Source organism: Alosa sapidissima, chromosome 10, assembly GCF_018492685.1.
Source record: "Alosa sapidissima isolate fAloSap1 chromosome 10, fAloSap1.pri, whole genome shotgun sequence".
Taxonomy (NCBI): domain Eukaryota; kingdom Metazoa; phylum Chordata; class Actinopteri; order Clupeiformes; family Clupeidae; genus Alosa; species Alosa sapidissima.
Window position 1 is genome coordinate 24,672,443 of NC_055966.1, and position 18,849 is coordinate 24,691,291.

General features: G+C 40.3%; 1 protein-coding gene across 1 annotated transcript in view; it reads right to left on the reverse strand.

The window, feature by feature from the left end:
• The window catches only part of LOC121720495 (collagen alpha-1(VI) chain-like), a 44,480-nt gene extending 27,376 nt beyond the window's left edge, over nucleotides 1-17,104 (reverse strand). The window contains exons 1-14 of the mRNA XM_042106684.1: nucleotides 16,917-17,104; nucleotides 16,551-16,663; nucleotides 13,958-14,087; nucleotides 8,943-9,149; nucleotides 7,956-8,112; nucleotides 7,499-7,612; nucleotides 7,270-7,290; nucleotides 6,587-6,607; nucleotides 6,192-6,236; nucleotides 2,429-2,482; nucleotides 2,115-2,159; nucleotides 1,902-1,928; nucleotides 1,218-1,244; nucleotides 1,047-1,091 (exon numbers count right to left, since the gene is read on the reverse strand). Of these exons, the coding sequence (XP_041962618.1) occupies nucleotides 1,047-1,091; nucleotides 1,218-1,244; nucleotides 1,902-1,928; nucleotides 2,115-2,159; nucleotides 2,429-2,482; nucleotides 6,192-6,236; nucleotides 6,587-6,607; nucleotides 7,270-7,290; nucleotides 7,499-7,612; nucleotides 7,956-8,112; nucleotides 8,943-9,149; nucleotides 13,958-14,087; nucleotides 16,551-16,635 (978 nt within the window). The 5' untranslated portion in view covers nucleotides 16,636-16,663; nucleotides 16,917-17,104. The remainder of the gene's footprint in view (nucleotides 1-1,046; nucleotides 1,092-1,217; nucleotides 1,245-1,901; nucleotides 1,929-2,114; nucleotides 2,160-2,428; nucleotides 2,483-6,191; nucleotides 6,237-6,586; nucleotides 6,608-7,269; nucleotides 7,291-7,498; nucleotides 7,613-7,955; nucleotides 8,113-8,942; nucleotides 9,150-13,957; nucleotides 14,088-16,550; nucleotides 16,664-16,916) is intronic.
• Between the last annotated feature and the right edge of the window lie 1,745 nt (nucleotides 17,105-18,849).

Sequence of the window (18,849 nt, forward strand, 5' to 3'; positions counted from 1 at the left end):
GTCCCTTATGTTTGGACACAACACAAACAGTAAATCCAAGAGAAAAATGGTACCACATGTCTAATTTGTTCAACTTCTCAGCAGGTGACTTGTCTGCTCTCCTTGAAAAAACTCACAAGCCTTAGGCCTATAACATGCAGGCGACACATTTGCAAACATTTGCCAACATACACTTCAGAGCAAGAGCAAGCCCCATATGAATTCTAAAGGAACAGCCTTTAATTCAGTGGTGTCTGGTTCTTTGGCCCAAAGCCAACAACAAATTTACCTTGAGTGGTTATATAAACTCTTCTGGTAGGTTAGAGTAAACATCCACATCAAGGACTAAATTCAAAATGGGCGGTACAACATTGTGATTGTTAGTGTCTGGGATTCTTCCTCCACATGTTACGCTAGTGTTGGGGGATGGTGGAGTAAGTACAATAAGGGGATGAGGTCTTTACAACTTTTAAATGTTATGGATTTATATCATTTTTGAAGAGATATTATTGCAATACTGGACTGAATCAAGAATGTTTTTTTACTATGAATACACAAGGGAATTTTCCAAACTTGGACGTTTTGTGAAAAATGTCTTGTGAAAACACTGTCATTATTCCAACTACAGCTGGTGATGTCATGTCATTAAATCACATTTCTCCCATCCCCCATTTCTGCTCTACTCCCTTTGCTGTAAATCCCTTTTAGTTAATAAATGATAACTATAAAAACTATAACTATAATCCCCTTTTGTCAATGTTAATAATTCCTCCACTCCTTCTATGCACTGTAATAACAAAACTCATCCTACTGTATGACTAGCTGGCCATCGCACAAGTTGCAGGTGTGTTGTGCATCCATTTACACCTACAGTAATGACTGCAAATTTAATGAAAGCACATAAGTATTATGTAAACATATATAATTGATGTAATTACACATGTTTATGAGCAATTCGCCGCAACATTGTCTTGTGTTCCCCATTTATATTCCAGACCTCTTGTTAAATGTGCAGAATGAAGGGCCATATGTGGCTCAGCCATGAAAAAAAGACACAAGCAACCCACCATCAGTCCGTCTTTTCCATCCACACCATTCTGCCCTTTCTCTCCCTGTAAACGAGTGTTGAAACAAGAAAAATAAACACTGTTACACAAATGGAGAAATGGAGAGACGCTTAAATTAAGTAATTCAAAGTAAATATTCATAGTCATTTTTAAGGGCCAGTTAATACAGACCTTTTGTCCAGATGGGCCTTTTGGGCCCTGTGAGGTAAAAAGAAAAAAAATATTTTGAAAACACTGGAACTGGAAGACTCGGAAAGACACTTGAGAAGGTATGTCTTGTATATACTGTATATCTATGGTATGTTCCCTACTGTATACAACTGAAAGGTCCCATATATACACTACTAAAGTTTGGAGACACTTGGAAATGTCCATTTCACTCCATTATAGACAGAATACTAGCTGAGATCAGTTGCATTGTTTTTTAATCAAGGCAACAGTTTTCAGATTACATTATGTGCTTACATAACTGCAAAAGTAACATCTACATTGCAGCATTATCAGCAACCATTCATCCAATGCTGCAAAGGCACATTATGTTTACTAATCTGATATCATTTTAAAAGGCTAACTGAGAAAACAGTGGAGAACCCTTTTGGAATTATGTAAGAACATAATGTAATCTGAAAACTGCGGCCCTGAGTAAAAAAAACAATGCAAATGATCTCAGCTGGTATTCTGTCTATAATGGAGTGGAATGGAAATTTCTTGTCTCCAAACTTTTGACTGGTAGTGTATATCTATTGTATGTCCCATATATCTATGGTATGTCCCCTGTATATATGGTATGTCCCCTACTGTATACAGCTGATATTACATATTACAGGTTAGCACAATCAGCAATCAGAAACTTACTCTATCGCCAGCCGGTCCACTGTCACCCTAAAGATAAGAGATGAGAGACAGAGGTTAGAGATCATGAGATTAGAGGTCATGAGGTTAGAGGTTATGAGATCAGAGGGAACACATGGCTAAAATAGGGACTTAGTAGAGACATTTTGATGTCTGGGGAAGTTACAGTGACAATGTACATGTATACAAACATGTTCAATAAACTAAAATGGAGACCTTCTCTCCTCTGTGTCCTGTGGGTCCCTGGTCACCTGCTGAACCCTAGAAGGGGATCACAGGAAAACAATGAGTAAAAACAAAACAAGTAGTTTGCTAAGATAAGGAAATGCATTTTCAGAGAGGATATACAATGTTTAGGTTTTGCATTTGGGCAGGTGTCTGCCCAAATGCAAAACCTAAACATTCTATATTTCGTATTGTCAACACATATTCCCCACTACATACTCACCATCAGTGCTCAAGAATATGAAACTTTTCTTGTATGACAACTATATAAATACTTTTAGTCTGCCTGCCAAAACATTGCTGACCTTAGCTCCAAGACTACCAGGCTTCCCTGCAACACCTTGCCTTCCTGGAGTTCCCTGGAAACAAAAGATTACAAGCACTTTTTTTAATTAAGGATCACTTTGTGTTAATACTCCCAGATGCCCCCAAATGCCTGTTTTCTGTAGCTCTGACAGATCTGTGTACTTAAATGGGCAGAACATCTGGCAGGCATGTTTGAAGTGCACTGACAGACTGTTGGCTCATTAAGCACCATGGCTTGAGAATGAAATATGTGAGGGTAATGATAAACACCCCAGGCACATCCCTCCCGATCTCTGATCTCCTCTTCCAGCTTTTGGTGGTTTAATTGTGATTGCTAGGGGATCCACCCCCATCGTTTTGTTTTTTTTACTTAGAGCGTTGTTTTGTTGATTTCCCTGCAGTGCACAGGGTATAAACTTCCAGCCTACTCGAAATGCCAGTTTTCACTGAAGATAGCGATTCAGTTTTCAGGTCAGTTTTTACTGAAGATACAGCGTAAAGTCTCGTCACATCGGTCCTTTTACTATATCAGGTTCCCTGACATGATAGTGCTATACAATCAAACTCAAGTGGTGCAGGTAATGTCCAAAATGAAAGTTTTATTTCAAACCTGATTTTCTGTGTCACACTAATTTAAATGAGTCAATCAGTTTCCATAAAATATGGCTGATATTTATTTGCTATGCCACAGACTAGCTGGTGTAAAATGGAATGACTCCCTACCCAACATGACTGCAGCAATAGGATGGCACTATCATTTAGGTCATTCCCACCTGTACGTACATACCATTACATTTCATTAAATGTTGTCTGGCTTGTAACTACAACATTTCGTTGGTATTACATTAAAACATATCATAATGTTGTATCAATAATTATTACAGCTGTAGCATGACATATAACAGACAGTAATTGCAGTAGAAATGTACTTGTCATGTATGGGTTTATAGCAAGCTGCCAGTGTTTTATTTACATTAGCTGGGTGGTCGCTGGCCATCCACATTTGTTGTCAATAAAATTGTTTACTGCATGTATAGGTTAAGTGGAGGTGTTAATATATGCTCGCAAACTTTATGACAGCCAAATTATGTCTGGCAAACTGTGCAAAACTATGCATGGTACCAATCACACAAATACACACACACACACTACAATGACCATACATGGTACAAATCACACCCACACACTGTGTTGAATGACTGCATGGTACCAATCACACAAACACACGCACATGCACAAACAGAGAGAAAGAGAGAGAGAGAGAGAGAGAGACATTATTTTACCCCATAGTAATGCATGAACGCTCAACTACACATACACAGTAAGTGTGCTCATACAAACATCCCCTATACAACATCAGACTAACCCCATGTACCCCCAGGCATTGTGGAGAGGTGAGCCTCATTCCAATACCCTGAAACATGAGAAGTGAAAAGGGCCCCCTTCTATGTTTACAGAATACATTCAAAGATAGCCAGTGTTTGGACGTCTGTCAAACATGCCCTTACAGAAACCCCCAAACATCTTCCATCAACTCCCAGCCACACCTGTGCAAATGCCCTAGTGGCTGTCACTGCTGCCCTAAATACCTCTGGACAGTCAGTGAGACACACCGAGTAACCCACCAGAGAAGGAAGACCACTTTTCTCTTTTGTCTGCTGTGATTGTAATATGTGGTTAATTTTGTGGTGTGGTCAACTGTAATGTGTTTAATTTAGTGCTGTCAAAATGAATGTGTTAATCATCATTATTATTTATTTTTTTAAATGTTAAAAAAATAATGCTAACTGATTGCAGGCGATTGAGACCGATTCACTTTCAGAGGCTGTGCGACGCTCAGTTCAACAGCTATACCATGGTATTAAACAAAACTAGACTTGTACTGCCTTTGAACGACTCAACTTTTAATAGAAAAAAGACACAACGTTTCGATCTTACGATCTTCTTCAGGCAGAAGAAGCCTGAAGAAGATCGTAAGATCGAAATGTTGTGTCTTTTTTCTATTAAAAGTTGAGTCGTTCAAAGGCAGTGTGCAAGTCTTTTTCACTTTTTCACTTGTATGCCCTTTTTGATTTGGCACCTTCTGAAACACTTTTGGATGTGCGCACTTCATAGTATGCTTTGACATTAAACAAAACTAGACAACCTAACAGGCCTTTGATATCTGACATGCTAGCAAAAGGGAAAGAATCTAGTCAACAGTTTGGCGAGAGAAAAAACTGGTCATTTTCAAAAAGATAGATACGGTATATACCGTATTTTCCGGACTATAAGTCGCTCCTGAGTATAAGTCGCATCAGTCAAAAAATGCGTCATGAACAAGAAAAAAACATATATAAATCGCACCGGACTATAAGTCGCATTTATTTAGAAATGTATTTAACAAAATCCAAAACCAAAAACAGAGACTATGTAACTGGATTATTGAGGCCAAAAAGATTCATGTTAATGAAGACTAAGGAGTGAAGGCAGCCAAGAGGAGGGCAGGAAGGTAATTGCAAAGTAAAAGATTCACTGAAAGAAAATGCCATGTGGTATATATCTAAAATGTGGAGAATACAATGCAATCAAGCATTTTGGGCGATGTGGAGTCACAAGCTGGCAGCAGATTAAATGCTCACTAGAGAGAAAAAGATGCCATTTTAGACGTGACTGAAGCAAGCCAGTCGATAGGCCTAGGCCCGACGGTAATTGTAAAGCAATTTACAAAAGATTCACTGAAGAAAAATGCTGATATGATACATGAAAATTTAGCTAAAAATGTGGAGAATGCAGAATTGTGCGGCATACCGGTAGGCTATCAAAAGCAGAAGATGTTCAATTTGAGATTTGATTTACGTTTGGACTGTTTGATTATATTGCTAAATATCGGGTGACCACTGAAATCTGTGGGGTATTTAATGGTTCACTATTACGTTTAATGTATAAAAGAGTGTCGGGATTTCCATCCGCTTATTGCGAGATAAGGCATCCGCTTTCATTCATTCATGGAACGTGTGCTGTGCTGCAAGGGAAACCGTATTCAGTATAGCCAAAGAGGTCTAAGATAGCCTACATTTAGTTATTTTTTAAATTATGCATGATTTACTTTTTTATAAAATTCGTAGGCTGATGCCTGGTAGCAACAATTGTGCTTAAATGTAGGTTATTGCTTCAGCCTCTAGCTCAGAAAGGGGCTGCATGCGACTGGTAGCTTGAGAGCAACGTTGGAGACTCATGGTGTGGGATGATGACTTTTCATTGGCAACAATATTAAACCAACCAACAATATAAATGATTAAGAAGAGCTTTTTTATCAGTTAAATTGAAACTAAATTATACTGGCTTTTATTTGTCCGAATCTGAGGCCCAGCTATAAATAGAATCCCGGCCATTTGAGGATTTAAGTATGCACGTGTGTTTCAGGCATAGCACAAGCACTAATCTGACTGAAAGTGCACAGGACTTGTGCATTTGAGAGCACTCTCTCGAGGCTGTAGACAGTAATGTTTCATGTAGGGTTCATGTCAGTTAATATAAAGTAACATTTAAAAACATGTTCAATTATATAATTTTTTTCATATATAAGTCACACCTGACTATAAGTCGCAGGACCAGCCAAACTATGAAAAAAAGTGCGACTTATAGTCCGGAAAATACGGTAGATAGATAGATACTTTATTCATTCCAAGGGAAATCTATCTATCTATCTATCTATCTATCTATCTATCTTCTGTTGCCTGTCATGGTGCCTTGTGATTGACAGAATAAAGAAGACATTACCACATCTCCTGCCTCTCCAGATGGCCCGACCGATCCTCTAGGAGCCTGTGAATATGAGCAGATGTCAGTCAGAGCTGACATCACATCACTGCATGCCCAATACAGGCCCTTACAGAAGATATATATTCACCTCTATGACAATTATCACACCACATCAATCACATTCTTAGCTTATTGTAATTACACATACATATAGGTGGAAATCATCACTGAGTTTCATGACATCACTTTTAAAAACATGCTGGGAGCATATTCCAGAGAATGGGCATGTTAAATTAAGTGTATTTAGTGCCACCTTTTGTCAGTCTATAATAAAAACAGTAGATTAACTAATGACGGGTGTATGAGGGGTGAGAGGCACACTGTTAGAGAGCATGTCACACACTTGCACCCACCTTGCATTCATATGAACAGCACTGAAACAGAATAAAAAAGAAAATCAAGGGTGATGTAATATAATTGTGCATAGCAATGTTGGAATGTTGGCCAGAGCTTGGCCTTTATATTTGGCATTTCACAGCAACACAGCATAACCATTTCAGCCCAGAGTTTCAGAGTGTTTCTCAGACAGTTAACTACAGTGTTTCCCAAACTTTTTTCTCTCATGGCACACTATTTAATATAAGAAAATCTCACGGCACAGGGCACATTACCATGTTTATAAAGCATAGGAATCCCCTTAATAAGTTTGTTGCTGTTTATTGCCCCCACTGCAAAAACACTGGTAATTTAAAAGCAGGGGTGGATCAAGTTCATGGTCAGGCATCCTTTTTAGGTATTATTACAGTTTTTTCAATGCCTTTCAGCTATACAGCAGGACATACCGGATAACTTTGTACTGCTTCTGAATGCAGCTAAGCTATTTGGTATCAAGAAAGGTGGTTGAATATTAAATAAAGTTTGGTTTACAAGAAATTTCATGAAAAGTGATTACAATAGCCTACAATTTTGGGCAAATTGTTAATTATAATTTCCCCCTAACCCTCAGTCCACAGTCCTAACGACACACCAGTGTGCTGCAGCAAGTCTATGATAATGTTGTTTGTCTGGGTAAATCTGTCAGTGCTTTATGACTCACCAATGTTTCCGAGTCCTTGTACTGTGAAGTTAGGTGAGAGTCAGACAGACAGACAGCAAGCGGGGAGAGATGGAGGGGAAAAGGAATGAAAAGCATGAGAGGAAGAGACAAAGCAGAACTTCACAAACTGAACAGACACAGATTTGATCAAGAGAATGGTTTTGTTTAGACAGAAATGGCCCTTCGGTTCTGGCACTTTAAAAGAGATTTGGTCAGCGTCCTTACTCACAATGGTGGAGACAATGGTGTTGATGGTGTTCCTCACCACCTCAGGGTTGTTGCTTGTGGCAGACAGGTTGTAACGGTACATGTCTTCAGTTGCTATGGCACTTAGACGATTGTCCTGAATTAGAATTATATAGAGAATGAAATGACTTATCATCAAATTATCAATCATCAAAACCTGAAGGCACACTGAAGGCAGAAAAGCATTAAACCATATCTCAGAGATGTGGCATTTGTACTTGACTGTGTGCCAGAGAGATTTGCATTTAATAAGTACAAGGGCTGACAAATGTCTGATCAAATACTTTATATTTGGAAAGTACATATACTTGCTGTGACTTGATTGCACCCGATTCAGAAGAAAAAACACCTAGGGCTAACCTAACCACAGCAATTCAAGACATGCAGCTTATCTCACACACACAACACAGAAAACAACTCTTTCTTGGACTCCTCATTACCAAGTGATCGGGGGTGATGGCAACCCCGAAGATCTTGATTTCCATGCCTCGGGCCTCAGAAACAGCATAGCTGATCCCCCCGCACGGCTCCTTGTAACCATCAAAAGGGTGGCCGTCTGTTACAACAACCATGTATTTGTTCCCAAGGACAGGCGAGCTAAACAAATTCATGCAAAATTAGGTACTGTTACACTGTAATGACAAAACAATCTTGCAGATTTTGAGTCAAGGAGGGTTAATTGTGGACAAGTTCAGTTTAGTGGAGCATGTTCCAACAACAATATGCAGCTAGCTTGGGTGGATATTGTATAACCATCTTTAACTTGGCTAATGTTTTACACTTGGAAAAAAACGCTTTTGCTTTTTTATTTCACTTATGTCCACTGTAGGATTCCACTGTGCTCCATTGTGTTTATCCTGAGATATTTAAGCAGATAAATATTTGCCTGAAGAAATAAATACATCTTCCTGTGCAAAGCCTAATGGTTGTACAAAGTAAAATCCGTGATCTCATTTGAATTTGCTCTGCAGATCTGTCTAGCAATTCACAGCCATTTCCAAAATCACAGAAACCCCAAGAAACAATCAAAACCACTTATCCAGCTTCCAGCTTATCCTGCTTCCAATGGCTGCGCTGTTGGCATGGATTTGTCTCTTCTTTGGAATTGAGCAAACAACTGTATTAAACCTTTGTTTACAAGAAAGATGTGTTTGCCGTACTTAAGAAATTCTCATGATTTACGACTTAGGATTCAGTTTTCAAGTTTGATGTACCAATTTCAGTTTCATTTCACTGCTGGTTCTGCCTCTTGGAAATAGTACTGTAAGTGAACCAAGCATTCCCAAACCAATTCTCTTTTGTGAGTCCGTCTGGTGATCGCCAGACTAAATGTGTCCCAGTCCAGCTCCAAGACTGGAGCTCTTTACTGGTACATGAAATGACGGTTTATTACAGTGTCACTACAACAGTCCTATTGGTTGTCTTACCCGGTCATGAGTTGGCCCGTGGCAACTGAAATGGCACAGTCAGTGTGCGTGCCCTTGCCAATGTAGCGGATGTCCTGAATGGCTTTCTTCAGCTTGGGTTTGCCACCAGCCTCATGGATGCTAATGAGCTCACTCATTATCTTCACCTCATCACTGTAGTGTAGGATGCCTACACTCCAAGTCATGTTGCGGTCGCAGCGGTAGTACCTTTTGGTGGTAGTGAGAAAGAGAGACAGTGTGTATGTGTGTGTGTGTGTGTGTGTGTGTGTGTGTGTGTGTGTGTGCGTGTGTGTGTTTATGTGTGAGTGTGTGTGTGTGTGTGTGTGTGTGTGTGTGTGTGTGTGCATGTGTGTTCATCAAGTTCAATTAAGTGTCGTAATCATCATAAATCAAACCACAGCTAACTGCAGCACCACAAAATGTATTGCTTCTTTTATGTTCCTGTTTATCCTGTCATAGCATAAGGGCACAGTAAAACATCCATATGTAAATTAGTAGTTCTAAATCTAAGTCTAGGACATGTGTTAATTAGGTAAATATAGGGTTAAATGTACAAATTAATGAAAATACCATAACCAGAATAGCCCTCGGAAACCACATTCCTAAAGTGTAAGTGTTGAAAGAAATGTGTGCTTTATTTAGCCTGAAGACATAAAAAAGAGCAATTTGTCAATATGTCTCTTCAGAACAGACAAAGGGATGACACTTTGAAGACAGTGTGAGATAGGATTCTTGCTAGAGATTCTGGAATGTGCTTTTCTGCCTCTGAGGACATTTCTGAGGAAGTGATTTCAATACCATGAAAGGCACAGTCATCCATCCTTGCACACATTCACTCAGCTTGTTCAAACATGTGGCAGAATTTGCCTTAACATGCATCCAATCATACAAAGAGATGGGAGGGGAATAGCAAACAGAATATGAGAGAAAGTTTCAGGTCTGGGGAGTGAGAATTGTATCCTGTTTCAGTATGAGAAACTAGATACGTGTTGTCAGATGTAAAGTTGCCACTATTCAGGCATATTATAAACATTCCTCTTTAACACATGTGGGTATTGTATAACCATCTTTAATTGGCTAATGTTTTACATTTGGAAAAAAAAAGCTTTTGCTTTTTTATTTCACTTTTATGTCCACTGTAGGATTCCACTGTGCTCCACTGTGTTTATCCTGAGATATTTAAGCAGATAAATATTTGCCTGAAGAAATAAATACATCTTCCTGTGCAAAGCCTAATGGTTGTACAAAGTAATGGGCGAAGCTTTTAAAGTGTTTTAAGCGATTTTAAACGGTTTCTCATAAACCGTTTCTCGAGGTCTGTTGGTAAGGGGGGAAAAACCCTGAAAACAATCTTCTACCTAGCTCAAGTTACTGCAGCCAACAGCTAGAGCTTACAGGCAGCTACAGTGCAGCACTCTGGGGGCATGAACATGGGGGCTCATGAACATGTTCATGAACAGCACATGAACAGCCAACAGCTAGAGCTTACAGGCAGCTACAGTGCAGCACTCTGGGGGCATGAACATGAGGGCTCATGAACATGTTCATGAACAGCACATGAACAGCCAACAGCTAGAGCTTACAGGCAGCTACAGTGCAGCACTCTGGGGGCATGAACATGGGGGCTCATGAACATGTTCATGAACAGCACATGAACAGCCAACAGCTAGAGCTTACAGGCAGCTACAGTGCAGCACTCTGGGGGCATGAACATAGGGGCTCATGAACATGTTCATGAACAGCACATGAACAGCCAACAGCTAGAGCTCACAGGCAGCTACAGTGCTACACTTCATGAGCCCCCCAGAGTGTTGTTTTCATTTTTATTCGTACTCAGTGACCTTAAGAAACAGACATCTACAGTATGTAAAAAAAAATTGCCGGAATTCTCCTTCAACACATTTGATGCCAAAGTGACATTTTACAAGAAATGTTTCTGACTCAGCCTGCAGGTAAGGGGGGTAATTGTCCCAAGACCACTGTGGTTCTAAATCCGCAACCCAAAACTGCCAAGGGATGTTTCAAGATCTGAGAATCGTTTCTTCAATGTTCCTTTCCACTTCCACTCTCACCAATTTACAGAACTCTATGCCCAACACTCTAGCGCCACCAATGGGTCAAAACTGGACTTGCATTCACGCATTAAAAATTGGAAAAATGGAAAAATTAAACTCCGATAAGGCCAATCACTTCGTGTCAGTGGCGGAACAAGTCAGAGCTGGGCCGGGGGTGGGGCACATGACCGGGCCCTTTATTAAACTCATCATAACATAATTTTACAACATAGGCTACACATGCCCGCAACAGCGGGTCTTTCAAGCGTCAGCGCCACGGAGAGCAACTATGTAATTTTGAAGTCCATCGAACGTACATGAAGTGTAACCAAGAGAACAACAAAAACATTAGGCTACATGACCCCTAATAATAAAACAACAATAATACGCAGCACTATTTGAAGTCCACGATGCTCTGTGTAGGCCTATGTCCATTTTCTTTGCTCCCTCATTCTCTATGGACAACATGGCAAGTCCACTCAGTCTCTCCTGTCTGTACTGTGCTCCTCAAGTGGTTTTTAATGGTCTTTAACTTGGAGAATGAGCCCTCAGAGGTTGCAACGGTGATGGGAAGAGTCAAAAATAAAATTAGGGCGGTGCAAATCTCACTGAATGCAGAAGTTACTGCTGGGTGGTTGCATTGGCGGAGCGAGGGGGTGGCTTCGGGGGCTCAAGCCCCGAATCTCTTTTTAAAAGCCCCGAATCTTTTTTTGTATGTGTTTTCAATTTCCAACGATTTCTAATTTAACTTCCCCTCGGTTTCTCTATACATGTTACAATATGTAGCCTAGGCCTACTATTACTGAGCAAATATCCCTTACTTTCAAAGCCCAATATTGACAGATAATCTGATTTCCCACACGATGAGTTTAGGCAATGCCAGAGCCGAGATGTAGCGGTTTACGTCATAAACCTGGCAGGAAAGTTCAGAGCGGCGCAGTCAGTTTAAACAGCAAGCCGGTAAGAAAAACTATTGTCAAGACATTAGGCAATTAGGCTACTGTACCCCGGAATACAAAAATAAACTTCAGAAAGACAGAAAGTTTGTTGTACTGTATTCTGTATTCTGTATAGTCTCAATGACCAAATCAGTAGATATACCTGTTGTCAGTTGAGTTCGTTCAATTCATTTATTGTAGGCTAATAGCCTAGGCAAATATGAAACGGAGATGTAACGTACCGGCGGGATTTTGAACTTGCATGTTTCATGCATTTTAGGGCAAAAAATACCATGGGATTGATGTGTTCTCCATTTGAGGAACGTAATCAATTGCGGACGTGCACAGACAGCTCAGACACAGAGCGCATATAGGCCTAGGTTAGGCTACTTTCACTTTCTAGAGCGCATTCATTAGGCTACGTAAAAGATGCTTCAACCCAAAACAACGATCAAACATTATCAAATGTATCATGACGTGTTGTCACAAAGACTTCCAAAACCAAGACCAAAATCATGTAAGTGAAGTGTTCTCTCATTGACGCCTGTAGGAGACAATATCGTTGATCCAATTTTGTAAATTTGCACGTCGTAAAGTTCAATATGAGAGTTAAAATAAAGCCAGTCATACAGCAGAACATTTTATTCAATATTTTACACCTACTAAATCATCAAAGTAAATTTCAAAACTTTTCAGCAACCGTGAGTCATAACTCGTCCTGACTGGGGCAACCTGTAAGCCTAATACGTCCCACTCTGATGAAAATGATTGAAAAGAAACCGTTTGCATGATCTTAGCTCCTCCGGCCTTGTGCCGTGGGAGAGGCCCGTCCCACCTTACCCGGAGGTGGGGGAGGGGCGCCCTCGCACCGGGCCCCTGCGGGTCCCGGGCCGGGGGCGTGCCGCACCCCCTCAAGCTCCGCCCCTGCTTCGTGTATAGAGTGGGTAGGTGGGCTTAACATAATGATTGATGGCATAGTTGCAACGGTTCGGCGTGAATTCCCTGCTACTTGAAAACAAAGAAGATGGATGTTGCTGTTGGCGAACAGCGTGACACAAGTTAAGCTTTTTTTAAGTTGGCAAAAGTTTGAACTAGCCAACTAGCTCTGCTGGTGGGAAAACGCATGGGACATGAGTTGTAGCGCTATACTATTGCGTGCAGAGGGAATTTCATCCCGCCCCTCGGACTGAGCACTGCGAATGGCGAGTCCCCAGACCCTACATCTTGATGTGGGTCTGGCTCGTCAGGCTATGTTTGCCTGTGACAGCCAATCAAATATGGCGACGAGGCCGCCAAACAGGAAGTGGGCTTACATCTCAGCGGCGCTTTGATGTATTAAGTCCAAACTTGGTACAGGGACTTAGTATCTGATTGTGAGGACACAGTAGGAAATTGACATCATTTGGCCTCTATAGGAGGCACTTCAATACAGGAAGTGAGCTCATATCTCAGCAACGCTTTAATGTATGAAGTCCAAACATGGTATAAGGACTTGGTACCGGATTGTGAGGACAAACTAGGAAATTGACATCATTTGGCTTCTATATGGGGCTCTGCAATACAGGAAGTGGACTCGTTTCTCAGCAACGCTTTGATGCACTAAAGCCAAACTTGGTACACAGACTCGGTACTTGATTGTGAGAACATGCCCAGAAATTGCCATAATTTGACCTCTAGGAGCACTGGAATAAAGTAAATTAGCTTATATCTCAGCCATTCTTTATCCAATTGCCATCAAAGTTGCTGTGAGTGCTTGCTCATGCCATGGCAATGCCATTCCTGCTAGTACTGCTATGCCCCCACATTGCTGCTTGCAGCTGTATTTTTTAGATGCATTTTCAAACTTAGAAACATTTCTTCTCTGTTACTTTCCACTTAAAGGAAAGTATGACGATGAAAATGAGCCTTGAAACATTTGTAAGTAAACAAAAACACAGGCAGCAACTCAACAAACAACATACAATTTTAAAAACTTTGACAAATGTTTTTCGAATATCAATACTGGTTCAAAATAATTGCAAACCTCATATTCAGCTGGTCCACAAAGTCAAGTGCAAACTGCTTGATCTTGTCCACAAAGGAGCCGTAAGAGTTTGCCCTTAGGGCCACACTTTCAGACGTGTCCAAGACCATGTAGACATCCACTGCACAATCTAGGGGAACAGATATTTGCAACTTACCAGATGGAATCAGGTATACTTGTGAAGTCTTTGATTTACAATCACTGATACATACAGTTTGTATTGCAATGCCTCAAGGCATCTAGTTTGAGCAGGCTTGATCAGGCTCCTCTCTAAATGAATGAGAGATTTGTAATTCCACATGGAATGATCAACCATATTATATCAACCATGAATATTGTGAAAAAATTATTTTGTTTCTGTAATTTATTTATGTGAAACGTTTATTAATGTACAAGTATATATACCTTAGATATCCATTACACATAGTGAAATAGTGAAATATAGTGACATTTCAAGCATTTTTTTCCTGTTTAAATCTTGATGATTATGGCTTATAGCTTATGGAAATAACAAATCCAATATCGTAAAAAAAATTCTAACAGGAATGTCTGGTTCAGTACACACAACCAGAATCATGGGAAATACTGCAGACTTGACTGTTGTCCAGAAAACACTCACTGACACGCTCCAAAAGTAGGGTAGGCCACAGAGGGGCTGGTATGTATCTGTATCTGTAAAAATAACTTGACCATTGCTCAGAGGTCTAAAGTCCTCTTTTCAGTGGAAAATATATGTTGCATTTCATTTGGAAGTGTCAAAATTAAACAACTCACTTGGTTTTTCTACTCGCCGCCATCTTCAGAGAGTGAGTTGTCCAAAACCTTTCTAAACTATGTGTACAAACAATGTTCTCAATGCTCGAGCTCATATGTAGACACTGATGATGCTTCGATCAAAGTTTCACGTTGTGTCGAGCCTTCTTATTATTTTAAAAATAGCGATTTTGACGCGATCATGTATCAAAATAGTAGTGCCCCTACGATTCCCATTCAAAAGGCCATTTGACCCGAAAACGACAACACAGACAAGCTTAAAAGTGGCGCTTCGGACATAATTATGCTTTTAAATGAAAGTTTGACTCGAGTACATTCACAAAAACACCCTAGGATGCATTTTGGCGAAAGTTACGCTTTAAGTGTTTTGACATTACGTTAAAAGTGTGGATGATAAGTCATTTGTGGGTGTTTTGCACTAAAAAATGTCCTTCAAATTACATACCACCTTTAAATTAGACTTTGTTAGACTTGCACCTTGCCCAGCACACTGGGCCCTTATGTCTAAGACAGATTAATACAATGAGGTTAAACCACCCCATGATTACAGCTTCAATCTCTTCAAGATGTTTTGACAGATGGGAGTTTGCTTCTGTGGACAGTTGTTGTGCCGTAAACAGAAGACATTAGGAGAGGGCAGCACAAAGATGAGGACAGTCCTACATTTCAATTCATTAAGTCAAATAAAAATTTGAACTGATAATGATTTAATAAATAAATTAATTCAAACAATTGTGTCCAAAGTAAGTGATATACAGTACAGTTTGATATTTTGATCAGTATCCTATGTGTTTTGGGGGACAGTTGGCTGGCTGACGCAAGCATCAGCATCAACCGCATAAGCGTCCAAGTGTCCACAGGAACCCCTGTTTGATTCTGACCGATATACGACATTTCCCGACCCCACCCCCATCTATCTCTCCCTCTCATTTCCTGTCACTCTCTATCCAATGACAAAAAAGCCCCCTATAGAGTTACTTAAAAAATATATTGTCTGTGTTTTGAAAACTATGACCTTGGAAGTCATACAGCTTACAACTTGTTACACCCACTGAGTTGTACAGAAACACATGTTACTAATGTCTCTACTAACGCAACACATTTTCAGTTCCTCCCCTTTTTGAATTCCAGCATGAAAGGGAATTCAATAATTCTGCACTGCACACCACTGCCTCAGTGTTCAGCTCCTCCACTACAGTGTAGACCATAGTTCTAGTAATGCACAAAGGCAGGCAGGCACAGTTATGCTTCTTGATGAGGGCACACAACATGACAACCCTGAATAGTGTGAAATGGACATACGTTTTGCTGAGCTATTAGAGATTTAGGCCAAGAGCAGCCAAAAGGCTTGAAGAAGGAAATGCCTCCATAGAGCAAAGTGATATCAGCTGGAGAGGCAGCAAGTATAGTGAAACAAACAAGTATGTGGTTTGGGTGGTGCTAGCATCTACACACTCTGCGACCAGTCTCTTGGAAGTCTATATTTTATAATCATGAACAGTGCCAAACGACCATTTACAGCAACAGATCCACATAGCATGATCATTAAAAAGCTGTTACACACAGCTGTGTTCATTATCTCATTATGCTATGATGTTTGTTTGAGGTAATGCCCAGAACATGCCTGTTCGAACATTAATTCGAATGTCTGGCAAAAGAACAAAGTCAAAGGATTAGGTACTGTATGCTATAACCTACATCGTCCATTGTCCTAATTGCAACAGTATCACCAATTACAGTGGAAAATAGTTTAACATACCCCATCGCCCTGACATAAGTCACAGCAAAAAGGAAATATTACTACATTAATGGTTCTTACCATAGAACAGTCCAACATCATTTTGACGAAAGGAACATGCAATGGTCATCCATGACAGTAAAACCGAAATGCCGACAATATTCATGCTGATTTTGGAGATGCAACTTCAACACCTGGAACACAAATGAAATAGAAATAGAAATAGTCATAAAAAGCGTGGCGTTCGAGCACGCTATTTTTTTTAACACTCTTGGTGTCCACTACATGGCCACTTTTCAATTTCTGGTTAGTAGGCTGTGTTTTAATTTCATTTAATTAATTTCACTGTGATAAATATGCATGTTGTTATGGAAGCAGCAGGTCGCATGTAACTGAATGTATCATGGCATGAATTTGTCGTGGCATGCTAAAACAAATTAAACTCACCTTGACTGTAGACTGTAGTACAGGACATCAGCTATCAACAAAACCCATGCAGTTGAAAGGAGGGATATGAAGACAGGCCGAAAACAATACGGATAAGAAAATCACCTCATTTTGAATTGATTGAAAACGCGAAACCCTTTCGGACCACGTGATGCACCGCTGAGTTATACCTGACAGGTTTTTACACTGCCTTGAAACGGGGTGTGCACCTGATGGAGGATCCTCCCATATTTTCCTTACAAATACAGACGTGTTTTGGGCATCAGCACTGAGCGTACTCATTTCTATCACCTGCGTGTAAATGGCAAAATGTCCATCAGGCCAAACCAAAGCAAACCAAATAGGATTTCTATGTTTTCACTTTTCAGCTATGAAATCTGATACGAGACGATCCTCAGGCCTTGAATTTGTCATCCCTCATCTCTCTAAAGAGGTCAATGATTGTAGCTCTCCACACGTGTAGACCTATATCCCGTGCATCAGCCATCTCAATTTCGCATTCATATGGGTAGAAAAATCGGCTCACAACTTTTTTAGTGGGCAACAATTTCAGAGAATTTCCTTCAGCTCATCTAATCCTAATCCTAATCCTTTCTTGAATTTCCCCTGGGGATCAATAAAGTATCTATCTATCTATCTATCTAAGACTAATGTAGCAATGGCTGCAGTGTAGGCACATAAATACATGTGTGTCTCTCTTCCCAAGCCCCTCTATTCATCATTTGCCTCCTTTGTACTCAGACAATGTCTACAGCTCCTGCCTGTCTTAACACGCAGTCAGGGCATTCTAACCCACTTGACCAGAAGAGAGGACATCTATCTACAAACATCTACTTGTTGACACACATGCATGATCCCCGTAGAGAAAAAAAAAACCTGAAACAATATTCTCCCTTTCCCCTCCTGTCAGTCACAGAGAAAGGCATGCACTGGGGTCACCAAGGAAACAAGGCTGTCACCATAGGAGCTGTGCCAGAGATGACCGTGTTCTCCAAAGACCATGTATGAATCACCATGTAAGAGCTAGAAAAACAGCAGAAGGTGCTTTTTCAAACATGAGGTTAATCTTTACTCGTGAATTCTCTAAGGTGATGAAAGTATCAGATGTGGCAGACATCTCAGTATCTTTGAATTTACTATCACTTTAAAATATGTGACAAGTATCTCTGACAGGTATTGCCAGTGTTCATCAGGGGCAGACGGACACTATCTTTCTATCTACAGTATCTATATCTATCTATCTATCTTTCTATCTATCTATCTTATCTTATCTTATCTATCTATCCATCTATCCATATCTAAAGCAAGAAAGAGAAAACATGTTACTGTAGGCTCCTCAGACAGACAATACAGTATGTCTGTCACAGATAACTTAGCATTCAGTTTAACTACAGTATGATAGAATACCACGACCTGAGACATCAGCACCTGTGACATCCTCTCAGTACTTATAGTCTTTGCATCTGAAGCATGTTTTGTCTGGTTCAACTGGATGCATTATCAAAATAACGTCAATCGTAAACATGCATTTAAAACTGGCATCCTACAGGCAACATCTGTACTGTAATTAGCCCCTCGAAAACGAACCCATCACAGATACAACCCCAAAGCCATGCTCTCTTTGTGCATTTTTACAGCAGCAGTCTACAGTGTTTTCTACCTTCACTTTGACACTATTCCCTTTGTTTAGAAATGGGAGACTGAGATGTAAGATGGTGGATTAAGAGCTGTGTGAGAGAAACTCTTGTGGAGTCTCTCTCCACAAACTCTGGAGCGGGCTGTGACTTGTTAAGTTCAACAGGAGGTGTGGGCTGTGTGCATGCAGATGTGTGTGTGTGTGTGTGTGTGTGTATCTCTCTTTCTCTCTCTCTCTCTCTCTCTCTCTCTCTCTCTGTGTGTGTGTGTGTGTGTGTGTGTGTGTGTGTGTGTGTGT